A 19,220-nucleotide genomic window follows, 5' to 3' on the forward strand; every position below is an offset into this window, starting at 1 on the left:
TTCACCAGACATCATGGCATAAATAATATGAATTATGCATAAACGATGAACAATAATTTGTATTAAATATAATTACTCTTCATAAACAATATATAATATGCCTCTATTATTGAAAATAAATCTAATATAAAATATGTCATTTTATTTTTGGTGCTGTTTGAAGAGTTGAAAAATGACTATTACCTAAAAAAAATGGGGTATACATGCTTGGCAATCCATTCTAGCTTTTGCGTATTTAAAGTTATTTAATCAATAAAAATAGAATACAAAGTTAATTAAACCTATTTGTAATCTAAAATCTGTCATAGAAGAATTATGCAATTTTATTGGATATTGTATGATTACTTATTTCAATATTCAGTATTGTATCTCATTTTGAATTTGATCTTCTTTATAAATCCATAAATTTCCTAATGAATCATAGTCATGATCTTATGAACAAATTATTGTATGGATTAAATTAATAAAAACTTAATATTGTGAAGACTAAATTTTTTTTTTAAATCAAAAATGATGTATTATTCATTATATACTGAATCTAGTAATTTTTTTTATCATCATCTTAAGCTTTGGCAATTGAGGCTGTGATAGGGTACAGTAAGTTTGAGTTATTTTTGAGGTATGGAACATGTATATGAATGTGTGTCATAGATTCATCGCTAAAAAAATGAGTGATCACCTATTTAAGTACTAGTCACATTGGCTGATGTTTGACCTCAAAGCACATTAATGACTGAGGTTAACCACCAGGCCAGTAACATTTTAAAGGAGGAAAAATAAATTTTTTTTTAAATTTAAGCTAAATAAAGGTGTAATGTTATTTTAACATATAAACATAAATATTTGTTTTAGTATATTAAAGTTAATTAAAATTAAATTTTATGAGTATAAAGATTGATGATAATATATTCAACTATAAGTAAATATTATTTTTCCAGAGGTTAGAAAAATGCATTTCCTTGCTTTCTCCACTAATAGTTGCCCATGCGAATAACTCATCTTAAAAATAATAATATGGCTTATAAATTTGGTAAAGTAGATAGGAATAAAAATACATATTTGTGAACAGATAGAAAAATTAATCTAATTAGAGTAAATACAACAATAATAGCCACAGATAAATAATTGTAATAACATTTTCTTTTTTTTAATACAGTTTTTATTTATGACCTCGTCGTGTTTTAACCAATGGCTTCGCTCTAGCACCTTTTTTATTTGATTTCTTTTTGTCCATACGCATTTTAGCACGCATATCTTTTTTCATTCTTGGATCTACTACTTTGTATGGTCCTTTTACTCCAGCTGGACGTTTCGCTCTCTTGGCAGCTGTATGTTTTTTGGATACAACATACTTAATTTCTTGTTTAGGCTGTTTCAGTTTTTTGTATATTCTAAAAAAAAATTGTTTATAAAATAAATTATTTTATTAGAAAAAAATCACAAAAGTACTTACTGTCTGACTTGACGAGCTTTTTCAGCATCTGTAACATCAGAATTTTCCACAACACCTTCCAGCTTCTTCTTAGCCTTTTCCATTTGACGTAGTGCACGCTTCTTCTTTCTAGCCTTAGCTTCACCAATTTTCTTAATAGGTCTAATATTTATATCTTCATGTCTTTTGCCGAATTCGTCTACTAGTTCCTAAAAATAAAAATATTATACAATTAATATTATGTTTACAATTAATGATAATTAATAGGATTCAATATAGATTGTTTTTGTATAATATAATTTCTCCAAAAAGTGAAACAAGATAATTTTTTCTATTTAAGGAATAAAATTACAAATATAGAAAATTTGATCTCAAGTAAACACAATGGTAAATTTAAATCTACTTTTAAAATTATGACTTCACTAGATTTTGCAAAAAATAGTCTAAACTTTGACATGTATATGTTATATGGCTGGGGGTCATTCTATTAATTTGTGCGACATCGAGAATGTTACCATGACGTCATGAATGTTTTATGTAAAGTGTGTGCATTGACTGATGGGGACCAGTAAATGGAAATTAGCGATTATACGTATGTTATCAGAATCATAGTGGTATGTAATAATAGTAATATTAGATATAGCCAGTTATATAAGAATTGTATTAATAATAAAAAATATAAATTTAACTAATATTGGTTAATAGTTTGTTTGACTAAAAATTTATATTCAACAAATAATTAACATGAAGTTTTTGAAACTTGTTTATTTTTTTCACGTGTTAAAAAAGCTACCTATAGTTTAATCCTTACTTCTTCGTATCTAATACCTAATTGACGTTGACATTTTTATGTCAACTGCATTCAGTAGAAACAAGATATACACATGTATCGATGTATCTGCATGTAGTGTAGATACTTTTTGTTTTTTATATTACACATGTGTTAGATAAAAACACAGACTGTATCAAATATTTTCAAATTTACCTTAGGTACAGGCACATGTTTGCGCATGTGTTTTGCTTCATCCTCTACAAACCAATCAGGCAGATCTTCATCATTGAATGCAAACCTATTCCAGGCAGCATCAATAATGTCTCTTTTCATTTTTTTTGAAGAAGCCATCATTGTACCCAAAGCAAGACCGTCATCGTCCAAAACTTTAGCATTTCTCTTTTTCTTTTTTTTACCTGTTAATAAAAATCACATTTAATTATTTAAGTATTAAATACAAATAAATAATATATTTCTTTTCTTTACCTGCTGGTGTGAGTACAGGTTTATCATCCCATTCATTTATAGGTATTGCAGCACTTTGATCTTCAGCTTCACTGATTTCAGATTCAGTATCGGAATCTGTAGTTTCATCATCATCAGCATCATCTTTTTGATTCACTTTATTAGGTTTTTTTAAATTAACTTTTTCATTTTCATCATCATCATCATCATCATCATCACCATCTAAATTGTTTCTATACAATTTACCACCTTTAGATTTAATTACAGCAGCCATTTTTTCTAACTCGTAATCTTCATCTTCTTCTTTTTCTACGTCTTTAAACACATCCTATGCAAAATAAACATTATTTAACTATTCATATTTTTAACCATTTCATAATACTATTAAATATATTATTTTATAGTTATTTACTTTGTCAAACCAGAGTTCAGCTTTAGAAGTACGCTTGTCTTTTACGTCTCGATAATCAAGATCAGTAATCAGAGGATGATTTTCGTTCGGATCAGCAAAAGTTACTTTTTTTTTGGGTAATGCTTTTGATGATAGATTTTTATCCGTAAAACCTATTAAAATAAGTACCATTTAAATAATTGAATCTTTTATAAAAACCAATAAAAATTAATATACCCAATCCTTCAGTATCACTATCAACTTCATCTGATGATTCCTGTTCTGATGCACTTTCATCTGAACGGTAAAACCTACACAAATATAATAAGTAATAAAATTAAAATAAATAATAAAGGAATTTTTTTTTTTTATTATTACATTCCGGATTTGTCAAGATATGTGTTGTTTGGATCATATTTCACTTTTTTAGGCTTAATCTCAACATCAGAATCCTCAGAATCAACCATATCTGGTTCTTGATCAACTACAATGTCTAAAGCTTTTTTTGTTTTTATATTAGACAGTTGAAATACACCAGTTTCACGCTCTTCAGTTGGCCCCAAATCGTCTTTATGCACCATTTTTAAATTCATTTTAGTATGTAACTTTGTTCTTTCTTTGTTGGTCTTCTTCTTCTTGCGTTTTAATTCTCTTCTTTCCTCGTCCTACATAACAATCAACAATAATTATAGAATTATTAATTAATGACTTATAACAATAAAATTATTAGATGTACAAACCTGTAACTCTTTGATTTCTCTATCAACTTCATCCAATTCTTTTTCATCTTCTGAAAGATCAACATTATTTTCCTTGTTTTCATCATCAGAATCCACAGATTCAACCTTGTCTTCCTTATCTTGGAACACCTTCCACCAGTTCATAAGTGATCTTATATCTTTTCGGCCTAAAACTTTAATATCTTTACAACACTCTTTTATTTCATTTGTTGTACTTGGATGGTTTGCAATTGTTGGATCATCTAAAACAATCTAAAAAAAAAATTAAATAATTTAACATATTAACTACCAAGCGACCATCGGTGCATAAGCATATAGATTTTGAAACACTATTTTTTTTATCTGATAGTTGTTAACTATAATAATTAGAGAAGATTATTGTTTATTTTTGCCTATGAGAAAATTAAAACATATCCTAAGAAAAACACATAAATGCTTCCACTATCAATTTGACAAACCAACAAGGTTGGTGTTAGCTGACATTGGTCTCTGCCATCAGTCTACATGTGTGAAACGGTTTATTTCTCTTGTGGGCCAGAGTATAAAAAACAAGACCATATTATTATAACTTCCCTTGCATAATTTTATATTATAATGTAATGTGATAAATGATAGTCTTGAGAGAGTGAGTTACATATTTTTATATAACAACATTAATGATCTAATAAATAATAATTTTTATTTTTGAGTATAATTTAGTTTTTGCTTTTAGAATGACTGTATAATTGAACCAGTTGAAATACTTGAAGAATTGATCATTGTATTAAAACAATCAGTTTATGATCAAAGCAAATATTTTTGTGTTTAACAGAGCATCTAAGGGCCAAAATTAATAAGACTTAATAGTTTATCCAAAACATGTAGGTTTATGTATAAATTAGCTGGATAATGTATACATTATAAATATTTAAAGTGTATAATTTATACATTAGTAAACTACTTTGTCCATATTGATATAGATTATATTACCCGAGTAAAATGTATAGTATCTGTTTTTGGATTTTACCCATAATATATATATAATTTCATTTTTAAATCATAGTAATTATAAATTCGATCATAGAGAAAAAATATAATTTACAGATAAGTGAAACTGCCATAATTTATAAATAATTTTATAATTGATAAATTATGATAAAAAAAAAAAAAAACTCTGACAAAAACATTTAAAATCACCCAAATAATACTTTAATATACTCCTAATATATTAATAAATATTGATAACTTACTTCATATGCATCTTGTAATGCTATGGCTGGGTTTTTAGCTTGAATATAAGTTGATACTGGCAATTGTTTAAATAATATAGTTGTGTTATCTGGATAACCTTCAGCTTTTGGTTTTTTTTGAGTTCTGCTTTCAGAATCTAATTTTATCTGAAAATACATAAATAGGTAAATAATACTTATTGGCTTAAGGAGTTAAAAATTGCTTAATGTAAAATTATATAGTAATCAATTACTTGAGGATTGACTTCTAAGTCTTTGAAAACATAGTTTGGATTAAAGAAACGCATATCTAATTTTGATGGTTTCAAGTAATATTGGCAAACAACAAAAATTTCAGCAGACTCGCTACGAGATGCTTGAGGTTTGGTAGCATGTACTTTTCGGAAAAGCTGTTTAAATACCCACATAAGGGCATTGTAATCTTTTGATCGGAAAACTTTAGTAATGAACCATCCGCCTTCTCTGAGATTATGACAACATAACTTCAAAGCACTCAAAGTGAGACAAGATTGAGAATAAGCATCATAAATCCAATTTTGACCTAAATATGGATATAAGTTAATATAATTGCATTTAAAAATTGACACTAAAGAAGATAAAATATTTACTGACCAACATTGGGAGCTCCGTCATTTAAAACAACGTCTGCTTTGTAGGTCTGAAGTTCTTTACTGAGAGCCGACTGACATTGTGGAGTTGTAATGTCTTCCGTTAAACATATACAGCCGGGTACTGGTTTTATAGGATACAAATCGATACCAATAACAATGCTGGAAACCGGCATATTCTGTTTGGCCACTTGCATCCATCCTCCCGGAGCAGCACATAGATCAATGAGAACACGGGCTTTCTGCAGGAACTCGAATTTTCTATTTAACTGGAGTAATTTGAACGCAGCACGAGATCGAAATCCTATTTAAATGTCACGCGGAATTTAGAAATGAGCGTCATTAGAGGCACAGCTGAATTTTCAATAAAAAAAATCACTCACCGGTTTCCTTGGCTAAATGGTAGAACTTGTCTTTACGCTGTTTCCCAATTTTACTCTTTTTACCCATCTTGATGTGTATGAGTACAGGACGCTATGAACTTGATACAATATGTGACAAAGTCACTATTAAGTAATAATAATTGAAATTATATTATACACATTGTAGCTAGCAACTATAGGTATTTCAAATTTTGAATAAGTTATGTTTTTGGATAAGTAAGTAAAGTGATAAGTTATCTTGTTAGGTTATGTATACACGTGATACACGGCCAATGTGCGTGCGCGGATAATCAAGGAAGTTGTGAATAGTCATTTCGCGGGTCTACATGCATATTTGAATAATTACAAGTACGACTGCACAACAGCAGCTGCAGTGTCGGGAAAAAAGATAAATTATGCACATTTAAAAAAATAAACATTAATCGAATTTGTCGATATACTTAAGGATTAAGGTGACATAGTAGATATATAAATATAATAGTTAACGTAGGTATATACTTTACGCCGTAAAGTTTACGGTAATATATTATGATATTTTTCAACGTGCCTATATCTGTGATTTTAATTTCTTTCCAGTGCCACCGCGTTATGTTACCTCACTTGATAATAATACGTGTATTATATAAACGCATAAAATCTTGATATTTATGGCCTTTGTTGTGCGTGAATTTTACTATAAATTGTATAAATGTGTGTTATGAGTGTTATGACTTATTTATGTCGGGTTCTGGGCTTAATACCGTTCGATGGCATGCAAGTCTTCCGGCTGTAAAGAGTAACGATATCATTCACAAGTTACTTTGCAAGACAACATCAAAAACACCGTGTTCTATGTTTTCAAGATTTATTTTTACGTTTACTACCTACTGATACTAAAAAAATTGAAATTAAATTTTGTGATAACCTGTTTAAAATGCTGGCGGACGCGGCACAATCAATATCAATTGTTCGCTGCAGTTCACAGTAATGTGAGTAATGTATTACAAACTACAATTAAATGTATTGTACATAAACCTACCATGAAAGTACGTTAAAGATACTACGAAAAAATTGTATTATTTTTTTCCGATTCGAGCGAAATAACACTGATGTAGGCGTATTCAAAAATCGAATAAATGTTTTGGGTGAATTTTCAAAATTCTGCACAGTAAGTCCGATGAAAATTTAAGTATTTATATTGATATGCATATATGATATAGATTGTAGAGGTTATTTATAACTTATGAAACATAAATAATAATGATATATTATATTATATATATTATTATACTTATAATAATACATTTTTATGGGTACACGTTTTATATACTACTGTAGAGTTTCGGTTAATTCACACTTTGCTGTTATTGTTTTATTCTAAAGGTTGAAAATGTTGAAATAACTATTAACTGTCTGTAATAGAATTCGACTGTTTAGTTAAATTATTATTATTATTATTATTATTATTATATAGTTGTTTGTCTTGACTGATTATTTGCTCACGGGGACGGAATGGATTATTGTTATAATAATAATATTCGAGGTATACTTTATATATAGCTATACAAGACGATACTTAAAACAGTTAAAAGCCTTGGAACAGTTGGAATTTTGCATAAATAAATTTCGGTCAAATGAGCAAGAAATAAAAACCTTTCTGTTTCGCTAGTTTATTGTTGCGCCAGCTGTAAGTAATGTAAGATGTAACTGTATAACTCGTGCCACATCTCACACGGCCTATCGCCAATTCATCACAACATAATTTAATTATATTTACTGAATATTATATTATTTTTATTTTATAATGGTTGCATTAAGTAAAATGTGCATTACATAGAACCTTTGGCCTCTATACTTATATACAGAGTGGTCCACCAGCTATATTTAGGTTCCGAGAAATGGGTACTTGGCACTGGTTGAGTTTCACTCTTCCGACGAACGGGCAAAATATCCATTAATACCTAAATGGTATTAAATGTAACAAATGTTTGTTATATGACGTAATAGTTATCATGATTACAACTTAAAACAGTTGTAATCAACAATTAACTATGTATCAGAGGCAATGATTTACATGTGGGGCCTTTCCCTATAAAAAAATCAGTATTCCAAAGTATAATATACTTAATCTTTTAAAGGTTTTGTCATTACTTAATACAATGTCACTAAATTACTTTTTTTGAACTTAGCTTCTACTTACACGGAGTACCTAATTACGAAGTGTTTTTTGTGTGATAATATATTAAATCAATTGTCAAGGTTTTTTTTAGATTTTGTTAATGGATACTTTAATAGCTATTTTAATTAATTATTTAAAATTTTGAATTTATATATAGTTTATAATATTAAATATATCTATACACAATCGTGCCATTTTCTTCAATAAGTATTTAATATTTATGTATTTGCTTATGATAGACGTAATAATAATACTGTGTGAAGTTATTCCTCTTTTTGTGGTTGGTGAATGGTATTTTTAAATATAATCAATATTTAGTTAAAAATGATCGTAGTTAAAAAAAAATATGGTATCTACGATTGGAAATTCCTAAAAATGTAATAAATTATGATATTTCAAAGAAAACAATAACTAAAAATAATATATTCCCTAATTTATTTAAATTTTTACAAGTATTCATGTGTTTATGAGTCATGGCATTGGAAATTAACACTGCAGTTTGAAAACGCAGTTTCACTATTATGAGCAAAATTTATACGTGGCCGGTAATACAAGTCTGTCATATGAAAGGTTTAATAATTCATTTATATTACGCACGGAAAAATATTTACAAATAACAATTGATATCGTAAGAGTTTTAAATACTTATATTTTCTTCTAAAAGTAGAAATTTAATTTTATATATTACGTTTGTTAAATGAAAATAGACTTACTTCATATTGAAATATTCATCATATTTGTTTAAAAATAAGAACGTTCTCTCTCTCTTTTTTGAAAAAAAAAAAACAAAGATTTATATAAATATAAATTTTTAAAATTACTATTCATTCTAATGTTTTTAATAATTGATAATATATTTGAGGGTGTAGGGGGCAAAGCTCTTGTTGGTTACTTTATCTTGTAGTAAAATACTAAATAATAGATACTCCTCCCTCCCTAACGAAAAAAAAATAAATTCTAATAAATCTCTGATTATACTAACTATGCCATTATAATGCCAAGGTATTAACAAGAGTATAACGCAATAACGACGGAGTTCGATGATAAAAATATTTGTTCGATTTTACGCGCGCGGTGGCCTTGCATATTATATAGCCATGTCGGGCCGTCGGGCAGTTAACCTATATAATATTTTATATTATACAGCAATATTTCTAACAGGAAATCGGCAACACTCGTCTGCGTTCATTTAAGCGAGCTGTTGGGATTTATTATGTTGTGCGGGTGCGACCGTGCAGGGTATCTGCGTCGCGATTTTTTTAATCACTTCCGTACTGAATTCGGCGACTTGCGTAAACAACAACATGCAAACTAACTTGTTTAATTTCATGTCATAACCTATTGTCCTATTATAATATAATATATCATAATTCATATGCAATATTATAATATATTCTGCACTCAACATTATAACGATGTTTGTATAAACAATAATATACTGCAGATACGATAGACGATCGCCAAATATCCGTATATCTATATGTACTATTTCTACTATATACTTTTGTGTTTCGCAGTATTGACTTGCAGCGGGGTAGAAGACATAATATTGCGATTATATTATTTAGAAGTTGACGGATAAAACAAAAATCACTTATAAAAATGATTATGAATAAGTAATAACACATTAATATGTGTAGTACTGTTGTCTGTTGTATAGTCAGTATTGATGTACAAACAATTACATGTCTAATAACTTTCACTTCATATAATAAAACAAAATAAACATTATATACCTACTTAATTAATAACGAAAGCAAATCATTTAAAATGTAAATTAATAATATTTTCAATCAGTGGATGTGATGGACGATGGTTGTAAATATGTTTAAGAATCGTTATAGAAAAGACTAACCACGCATTGGTAAATGGTAAAACAAAATTGCTTAATTGAAACATACCTTATTATAAAATACCTTCATAAATCCCAGTGGCACTGAATTTTCACACTCGAATATTATACCCAACATTTTATAACATTACCAAATGTATAAACGTCATGTACTCATGTATATGTATAATGTAAGCAATAATAATAGATCTCCAACTTCGTGCATTTTTATTGCTCTAACATAAACCATTTTGCTCGTATTGACTCGTTAGTTTTATACTACTTAAAACCTTAATATTATTGTGAAACCCTATGGTATATTCATGCATACTATGTGGAATACGGTGGCTGCAGATTTCATATCACGGCCGAGGTAACCGCCGTCTGTATATTACAGTTTTTGATACTTGTGAATGGATTTCTACGGTATTTTCCCTTTATCGGTTTATTTGGGTTAGGTTAGGTCAAGTATCTGATAAAATATCATCGAATGAAAAATATGAAACAGTTCCTATATCTGTAGTACCTATCTAAGAACTGTGACCTCTGCACGTGATTATGTTCCTTGATAATTTTGACATTTATAACAATATGGGGCGAGAGAATTAAAATTTTGAATTCGTCTCAGAAAAATAATTGTATATAATAAACACATTCTATATCAAAAGATATAATAAGTGTAACTTAAGTTTAACAGGTACTTTCAAATAGGTATAGGTACTTATGGTGGAGATCGGATTTTTACATACTCGTAATTACATAAAATATTATATTATTATAGTGTATTGACTAAATTATCGTTGATTAAACTGTGGAATTAGTTATGCAAACTGCAGTCAACAGGTATTTCAACCTACGAGCGAACTATGAAGGGACTATAAGCGTTCTGTTTGTCTGCAGTTTAAGCTGTGTGTGGCTTATCCATACTTAAATGACTTAAAATCATTTACGTCACTCTCTCACCACATATTAACTTTTGACATGGAGATATAAAACTTTCGCATAAAAATATTGTTAATAATCATGCAAGTTTATGCTTATTACATGTTAATTACTCTAAGAAAAAAAACATATTTGAAAGCATCTTGTTTTGGTTTATTGCTATTTTAAAATTATTTTTGTGCAAACATTATTTGATTAAAAAACTGCCACTGGTACCTATCAATTTTACTAAATATTTAATAAAAGATTTCTATGATATATGAAATTAAAATTCAATGTTAGAAACATCAAACATAGCAATATTTAATAAAAAATGAGTCCTGTACCTATAGCCTGTAATGCAGTCCTGCTGGATACATAATATTGGTATGTCCGTTGTGTGCAATACAATTGCTGGATAAAATTGTTAGGTATAGTTTTTCGAGTTGTTATAACTTTCGTAGTATGAAGTCTAGTTGCTGCTGATACTTTGAAACTAGTTGCCATTTCACAACCGCTTCTATGAACTGGTTTATTTTATTTGAACCATTTCGGTCAGTGATAATCCGGCGTATAAATTCGGCCTAACCGCCGTTTTATGATGGAAAATAGCGTCCTAGGGTGTGTGTGTGTGTAACTTGTGGTTGAAATTTTTATCATTCAGTGAATGGCTGATATGACAAAAAAAAGTTAACCTTGTCAAAACGGCATTACACTACAAGTAATGTATACTTTACAAGTCTATCGGTCCTGTAGGGACATATCTTTTTTTTTACATTTAAATCATTAAGTACTATTATGGTAATTTTTAAATTTTTCTAAATTCAACTTGTTGCTAAATTATGGTTTGTGTTTTTGGATTTAACATCGTGTAATAACTATTATAGTAATGCATTGAGCATTTTTACATAATATAAAATTTCATGCTTACATAAAATTTCACGTCTGTTGACGTATTTAAAAACTATGTGTATTTATACCAAGTTTATTTTTTTGAAAACTCGATAGTGTATCTTTGAATATGCATTGAATAATTCAAATTATGTGCAGTACGACACATTATGTGTAATAAAAATTAAAAAGTGTACAGTACTGTAATAACAGTTGAAAAATCACGTCACCAGATTACTATATTTATTATAAAACAAATATTATATTATATATATATTTATATAATTTATCCCAGATGTTTTTGTGATTAGCTCATATGTAATAATACTAATAAATAATCCGCGGATCTGCTGCATAATATACATGTACTAATGAAGTCTCATTTAAAAATGTTCACAATTGGTAGTAAAATTAAAATATTGAAAATACATGTATATTAATAAAGCACAGACAATGTTACATGTATATAATATGATTATAATATGTTAATTTAATATTAATATTAAATAAACTAATCTTAAACTACTGAACATAAATTGTCCATGTTAATATGAAGTGGCAAGACGAAGGAAACAATGAACAACTGAGGGCGTGGTATAGGTAACATACTCGTATATTAATATCATATGCTATAAATACTGATACTAGTTACTAATAATATGTAATTTAAATAGTATCTAGATTTATACAATTAATGATATTAAGTAGTAATCCTACGTCTTACTCATGTACAATAAGCACCATGCAAATTTGCATTAAAAATACAAGTAGTTGATAAATCATCATGAAAACTATAAAATATATTTAACTTGGATACCATTATTTATAAGAAAAAAATATTTTTTTATGGATTAAGTCTAATTTGAGAACAAATAAATTAATAACTAAGTATCCAAACACACCTAAAATATTATATATTAGCATGTTATAATATGAAATATTTAGTATAAAATATGTATATTTAATTATTATTTAAGTAATATAATAAACGATAAATTAGAAATTTTTAAATATAAAAATATTTATCTTTTTATATATTTTTTGTTATTGATTTGCTTATTTTGTCATTTTTTTAAATTTCAATATGTAAATCTCTTTATGGGACTAAATATTATTAATTTTTTTTTCTGCATTATCACGTATAAACGTCGTTAGGTACTACCATTCATTTTACTAAAAATATCAAAATTTTTTTTTAGTACATTTAAAAAATATATTATAAAAGGTAATAAATAGTTGCTTTATACTAGAAAATTATTTTTAATTTTACAATTTAAAAATAATAAAGCAATGTATTTCAGGTTAAAAAGAGTAGAATAAATTAACTCAAAGTGGTGGATACAACCTTCCAAGATCCAAAAAAAGGCAAATTCAAAATTTTAATAATTTCAAAAACTAGTTCTTCAACAAAAAAAAATTACATTTATGTTATCAACGTTAAAATATTGACGGGTTAGAAGAAGAAAAACAAATTACAAAATTATGGAAATTATAAACTGCAATTTTTAATTAAAAAACTTTTGTATTTTATGCCTTATTTTTAGAGACTAAGAATATGGTCATTTTAAATATATTTAAAAATATTTATTTTAAAATATCTAAGATTGGGTAGTTTATGAATAATATTATAAAAAATTGTTAATTTAAAATATCAAAATCTTAAATCTTAGTATATTTAATTAAGAGGCTAACTTACTATTTTTAGATGTTAAGTTTCGTCTACATATGCCTCATTTTCATATTTCAATTAAAGTAATAAAATCAATATTTTCTATATAAATTCAAAAATGTAGCATGTAAAAATTTTATATAGTTATGTTCTCATTATGAAATATGTTATTATTTGGAATTTTTTATACAAAATATCAAATTATTCTAAAATCTTAAATTTAAAACAATACTTAAGTTAATTTATATTTGTTAAGTTTTGAATTTTAATTATAAATACCTTATTTTCAAAAGTGCAGACAGATGTAACAAATACAAGATCAAGATTTTTCTAAATAAATTTAGGATTTAGTGAAAAATTAAGATATCTACAGTTATTTGTTTTGAATTATAATAAAATAACAAAATTCATCAAAGGAAAAATATTTATTTTCATAGAATATCGTAAAAATTTGAACTTCAAATGTTCATAAACAGGGCTCGAAACTTAAAGCATTTGCTTATTTTTATGGTTCGACTTAAAATGTAGCAAAGTGATATGGAAATTATGTTATGTTACAACACGTTCAATTATGAATTTTGAAAATGCTTTTTTTCTTTTTCAACGATTTTTTAAAAAGATGCTTAGTTCCAGTTTTTCTGATTATTTTTGGTTTTTTGACCAGTTTTTCTACTTTTTATGATTTTTTCCTGCAATGTTGTTTATGATAGAATTAAAAAATAAGGCAGAATGTTTCGAAAGTGTAGTTTGATTTTTTTATAATATAAAAATTTATTTGTTTTTTTTTTTTGGATTTTTTAGTTAAAAAATTTTCCTAATCATATTGTTTCGATATTTTTTGCTATCTTTAATTACCTATATTATTCTTAGCACAGTTACAAATTATGTCTTGTACCTACTTTATCATGTAAAAAGAAAGTTTTTTTTTTTGATTAAATACTTTTGTTCAAATTTAAGTTTTTTAAATATTTATTTGAGTGTTTTTAATGAAGTTTTTAAGCATTTATTTTAATGATTTTAAGAGTAAGTCTCGAGCCCTGTTCATAAATAACTAATTTGACTTTAGTACATTTTTTTTTTATTAAAGGTTAAAAAAACTTATAAATAACTTTGTTTTACATTTTTAAACCTTAGATATAAATATTAAAAATTTGATGAATTTTTAATTACAAAATAATTTTTTGATTTTCAAATTAAATTTCAAATTTCAATAGTTATTGAATTATGACAATTTTTTTGAAATCTAGTTTAACGTTAAAATTTGCGTGGTTGTTTTTTATCATCTTTTGTTTTTTCCGAAGTATTGGGAGTTTTTATTATTTACCTCCTACCCAAGGGTATCAACAAATCCAATTTGTTACCAAAAACTATTCCTTAAGTTGAAATTCAAATATTTTTACATTTTAACACACAAAACAACCAAAAACATCAATATAAAAATCAATACATTTATCTTCGTTTAGAATCTAAAAAACAAATGAGTACCCAACAATTATTGAACAATAAAATAATGTACAACTACGATTCAAATAATAAAATGAGAAACTATACAATATTGGCAGTCAATGCAAAAGTGATACACACTGCTACAAATATGTCAAAAAATAATAAAAATTATTATCGTTCTCCAAGGTTGCAGGCCGGACGACAAACGCGTGAGAATCCAATAGAAAAAGCACCGATATCATATTATTATCGACGCCATTCGTTTACGTAACGACAAAGTAGATTAAACGTATTCCATTACATATAATGAGATACAATATAAGCGAGTATAATATATATATTTAGTTATGTATAAATGTCACCGTTTCAATCGAAATCTTTAATGAGATTTAAAATTTAATTTATTTTAGCACCATTCCATATAATTTGTCTTATTAAATAAGTAGGTACTCATCCGTAAATACTCGTTAATTGCGTTAAAGTTAGACTGATTGGGTGAAGTGGTGGGGGATTAGTGTCGGCTATTACCCCATGCTGACTTAAATGGGAAGTGAATTTTGGCGATTTTCGAACTGTGAATGTCTAATAAAAATACTTTTTCATTGTGTTATATCAGTTTCTTTAAATTTGGTCAATTCTAATTTCTGTGAAATATATAATAAATATAATTTATTTTTTATAATAGTGTTAATTGTGTATACACAATATACACATAAAAATGTATTATATATACTAGTAAATATATTTAAAAATAACCTATATCAACGATTTATAATATGATTTAATTTTTAAAATTTCGCGGTCGACGAACCCGTGATGACCGATAGGGGTCGAGGAGGGCAGGAGGCTCTTCATCAGTGATTTCGTTTCATATATTTTCCAAGTGCATAACGGACGATAGTTTGTACCTATTGCTGTTTAATATTGTCTATAAAAAAATCACACGGATCAAAAGTAAGTCAGTTTATCCCGCGTGTATTTCATTATAAGATTTGCTAACTAAACGACACTATTGTTATCGGCTGGTCGCCACTCGCCACCCATGATTAGCGTGGGCAATTTTACGTCTCGGCGTCGTTAAATATCTATCGTGCGTCGGGTGTTAAAAAACCAATAAGCAATATATTTTTCTTCTTAATGGCGCATGTGTTACACGTATAAAACTAAACGTTCGGCCTTGAAACGACGTGCAAAAAGTAAAAATATTCTATTTTCTGCTGGCGTCGTAAAACTGAACTATACAACCAAATCTACGAGTGATCTTGTCGATTTAGCGTACAGATGGCGGGACGGAATTCACTCCGCGTTTTAAAATGTGTTATTCTCATTCAAACATTCGAATTATTATAATTTATAGTTTTATTTATAGACATTCGCCGTTCGCTCGTTCATTCATAAAGACAATATTATTGACATACGTAGTCGCATGATCTTATTACATATTATATTAGTGTACTTCACAATTTATACTTCTGCTAATAGTGCTATCTGTTACGATACTCACATATATTATGCCTGCAGAACTGTTATAAACCGACGATGCAAACTGCGGGCATTGGGCAACGCTGTCCATTGCGTTTTTCGAAGTTTCTTCTGTTTCATCTTGGACGGGAGTATAAAAAAACCGACATCTAAAAATGAGAATAACAAACTATGTAAATATTTATATTGAAGCAATAGAATCCTAAAATCATGGTATTTTAATTTTGAACGCCAACGGCAGTATTATTTATAGCAATTTATTTTAATTACAAGACGTCAAGATGTGTCCGCGCGTCACAGCAATTCATTTATTCACATTAATACATTTATCATACACCTTGGGAGTCACACCAAAACGGATAGATGCAATTTAAGCGCCAGACATCGTTTTTCACCGCCGTAAATCCATAAACCTGACCTTGAAAAATCTTGTGTATAAAAATTGTTTACTCAAAGATGTCGCATGTAGATATAGGTGCTTAAGTAAATAATTTTTTTTTATATTTTATGTTCGTTTACAGTATGTTTATAAAACTTATATATTAAGTACATCTCACATTTAGTACAGATCGAAAGACATAAACAGCGAAATGGTTTTAAGGAATTCAACAATTTATATATGTATTGGTTATACTCATACACTATGTAATAATGTATTCAGATACATTATTGAATTCGACTTAAAAGGAAAACCCAACAACGAATATATGCAGCAGTAGCCTTCAAGTGGCTACGAGCGGGGGATGAAAAATTACTATTATCATTTTAATGCTAATTTCGAAAACAACCTTGGTAACTATTATAGGTATGGCTTTTAGAAGAAATGTATTAATGAATAATCGTAACTATAATATAAGGGTGCGCGTGTTGCGCATATATAGTTAACTCCTGAAAATAATATGATGTATATATTTACAGTCCAACGTCCTTTAAAGTACCTACGCAGTAGAGGGACCGCTGTTAAATGGGTCTAGGTCATACTCATATACACATGTAATACCTATCTATAAATATGTATATATCATGTTCAATGTACATGTGTATTACCCATAGGTATACCCTTTTGACCTTGTCGTGATTTTCCGTTTTTCCAATTATTGCAATACCTATATAGTATATATATAATAAATAATAGTAATATAATTTATAAATGATCACCTTTATCTACACGGGGTCACGCTTATAAACAAAATGTCATGTCTACTGAACTGCATCGATGATACGTTGTCTTATGTAGGACATATATAATACTGTCTTCGCAACAATTTCCAAGACAATTGTTAATATTTTATTAGAACATCAAACACGAAAATGAAAACTATAGATGGTTCACTTTCGTCGACGATAATTTTCACAGACAATGAGAAAAAAGTAAAACACAATAAATGGAATTCACTCACCCACTTCTTTACTGCTGTGCTCGACTGCCTTAATAATTAATAATTTATGTAGTGTATAAATATTTTATAGTCTTGACAAATTTATTTATATTCATGAAATAGTTTATTCAAATTTATAGGAAATAATTGATGAAATAGAGAAAGAGTAAGAAAGAGAGTAGGGAGAGAAAGAAAGAAAGTGTCGTAGAAATTTTTGAAGGTCTGAATATAGTCCTAAAATAACGTAATAACTTGATAAATTTAATTATGATTTTCGCGGTCATTTGGAATCATTTTTTGGTTGTAATGATTTATCATACTTTTTAAATGTATGATATATAACAATGTACAACATATTAAATTATTATATAGTTGTAAATTTAAGTTTTTAATTATTCAGTATTGTAATTCTATTTATTTTTCAAAGTGCAATCTTAATTTTTACTATCTATTTATTTTAGTTAAATTAACTAATAATCGTTTTTGGGATTCTTCAAAAAATTCTCGTGACCATATTTTTCAACATAAATAATTTATGTTATAATAATAATTATTAATAGTTGATAATTTGAAAAGTAAACGGTTTTAATTTTTTTTAAATATTTTCTGTCTGGAGTTTCCTATTAAATACTTAAAAAAATTGTACAACGATATGTTTTTCAACAAATTGTTTTTTTTTTTTTTGATTTTGTTACGAATTTATAACAATATTTAAGTAGTACCTATGTCCTATACCTTTGACTTACTTATGTATTAAAAATAAAAATATTAATTAACCAATGTTCTACAGATTTTTAATTTTCTCCGTAGTTAATATTGTTTTATTATAATCCGCGATACGTTTATAGCTATACACAAAGACTACCTAACCTAAATAAAATTATGATATATGATTTGCGATTTATATTTTCTTGTCTACAGAATATAGCAATACGAGTTTTATTTTTCACAGTTCACACATAAACACTCATACATATATATGTACAAAATATATACGTATAATACATTAATACGTATTGTCTGCGGCGTCATCGAAGTTAAACATTTATATTTTTATATATTGAGTAGGTATTATGTAATATATTGATTTTTGTGTTGGTCTAATAGATATACACAGTTGTTACTCGTTCTCGTCTCTCTGGCAGTGGTGAGGAGAGACAAGTTGGTTATAAAGCCGTTTGTACTAAAAGACATAAGCCTTAGTGAAGAATATTAATCGTGTACACAAAAAATTATTTGTTCGTCCCCTGTTAACGGTATACAGATGTGCATATATCCAAATAAGCGAAGATGTAAGATGAAGTTTGTTTGTGTAAAAAATTCGTAAGTTTCAAATTTTGCAGAAAGTTGTGTGATAATTTGCGATTGTCAATTAAAAATATTGTCATATAGAACGACATAATAAAACCATTTAGTTTTTTAG

At 27.5% G+C, this 19,220-nt stretch overlaps 1 protein-coding gene across 2 annotated transcripts; it reads right to left on the reverse strand.

Moving 5' to 3' along the window:
• Window positions 1-1,110: 1,110 nt before the first annotated feature.
• On the reverse strand, window positions 1,111-6,234 carry LOC112602671 (pre-rRNA processing protein FTSJ3). Of its 2 annotated transcripts, none has more exons than XM_025350871.1 (12): window positions 6,021-6,234; window positions 5,642-5,941; window positions 5,263-5,570; window positions 5,030-5,176; window positions 3,801-4,052; window positions 3,439-3,725; window positions 3,298-3,371; window positions 3,082-3,233; window positions 2,686-2,997; window positions 2,418-2,618; window positions 1,454-1,641; window positions 1,111-1,391 (listed from the first exon to the last, which is right to left on the reverse strand). In XM_025350871.1, exons 1-12 carry the CDS (start codon window positions 6,085-6,087, stop codon window positions 1,160-1,162), a joined length of 2,520 nt encoding a protein of 839 aa, XP_025206656.1. In that variant the 5' UTR covers window positions 6,088-6,234; the 3' UTR covers window positions 1,111-1,159. The 2 variants fall into 2 exon arrangements, with proteins under 2 accessions (XP_025206656.1, XP_025206657.1); XM_025350872.1 differs by having other exon boundaries at window positions 2,418-2,620; window positions 2,691-2,997; window positions 6,021-6,233.
• Window positions 6,235-19,220: the final 12,986 nt, after the last annotated feature.

The sequence above is a fragment of the Melanaphis sacchari genome, unplaced genomic scaffold (genome assembly GCF_002803265.2).
Source record: "Melanaphis sacchari strain LSU unplaced genomic scaffold, SCAv2.0 Contig8_pilon_pilon, whole genome shotgun sequence".
Taxonomy (NCBI): Eukaryota; Metazoa; Arthropoda; class Insecta; order Hemiptera; family Aphididae; genus Melanaphis; species Melanaphis sacchari.

Excerpts from the sequence above, each read along its gene's own strand:
- LOC112602671 (XM_025350871.1), bottom strand. The coding sequence starts at position 6,087 with ATGGGTAAAAAGAGTAAAATTGGGAAACAGCGTAAAGACAAGTTCTAC. Across the intron at positions 5,177-5,262 it reads ACTTAGAAGTCAATCCTCAA|ATAAAATTAGATTCTGAAAG; the intron begins GTAATTGATTAC and ends ATGTATTTTCAG. Across the intron at positions 3,234-3,297 it reads TAGTGATACTGAAGGATTGG|GTTTTACGGATAAAAATCTA; the intron begins GTATATTAATTT and ends TTATTTTAATAG.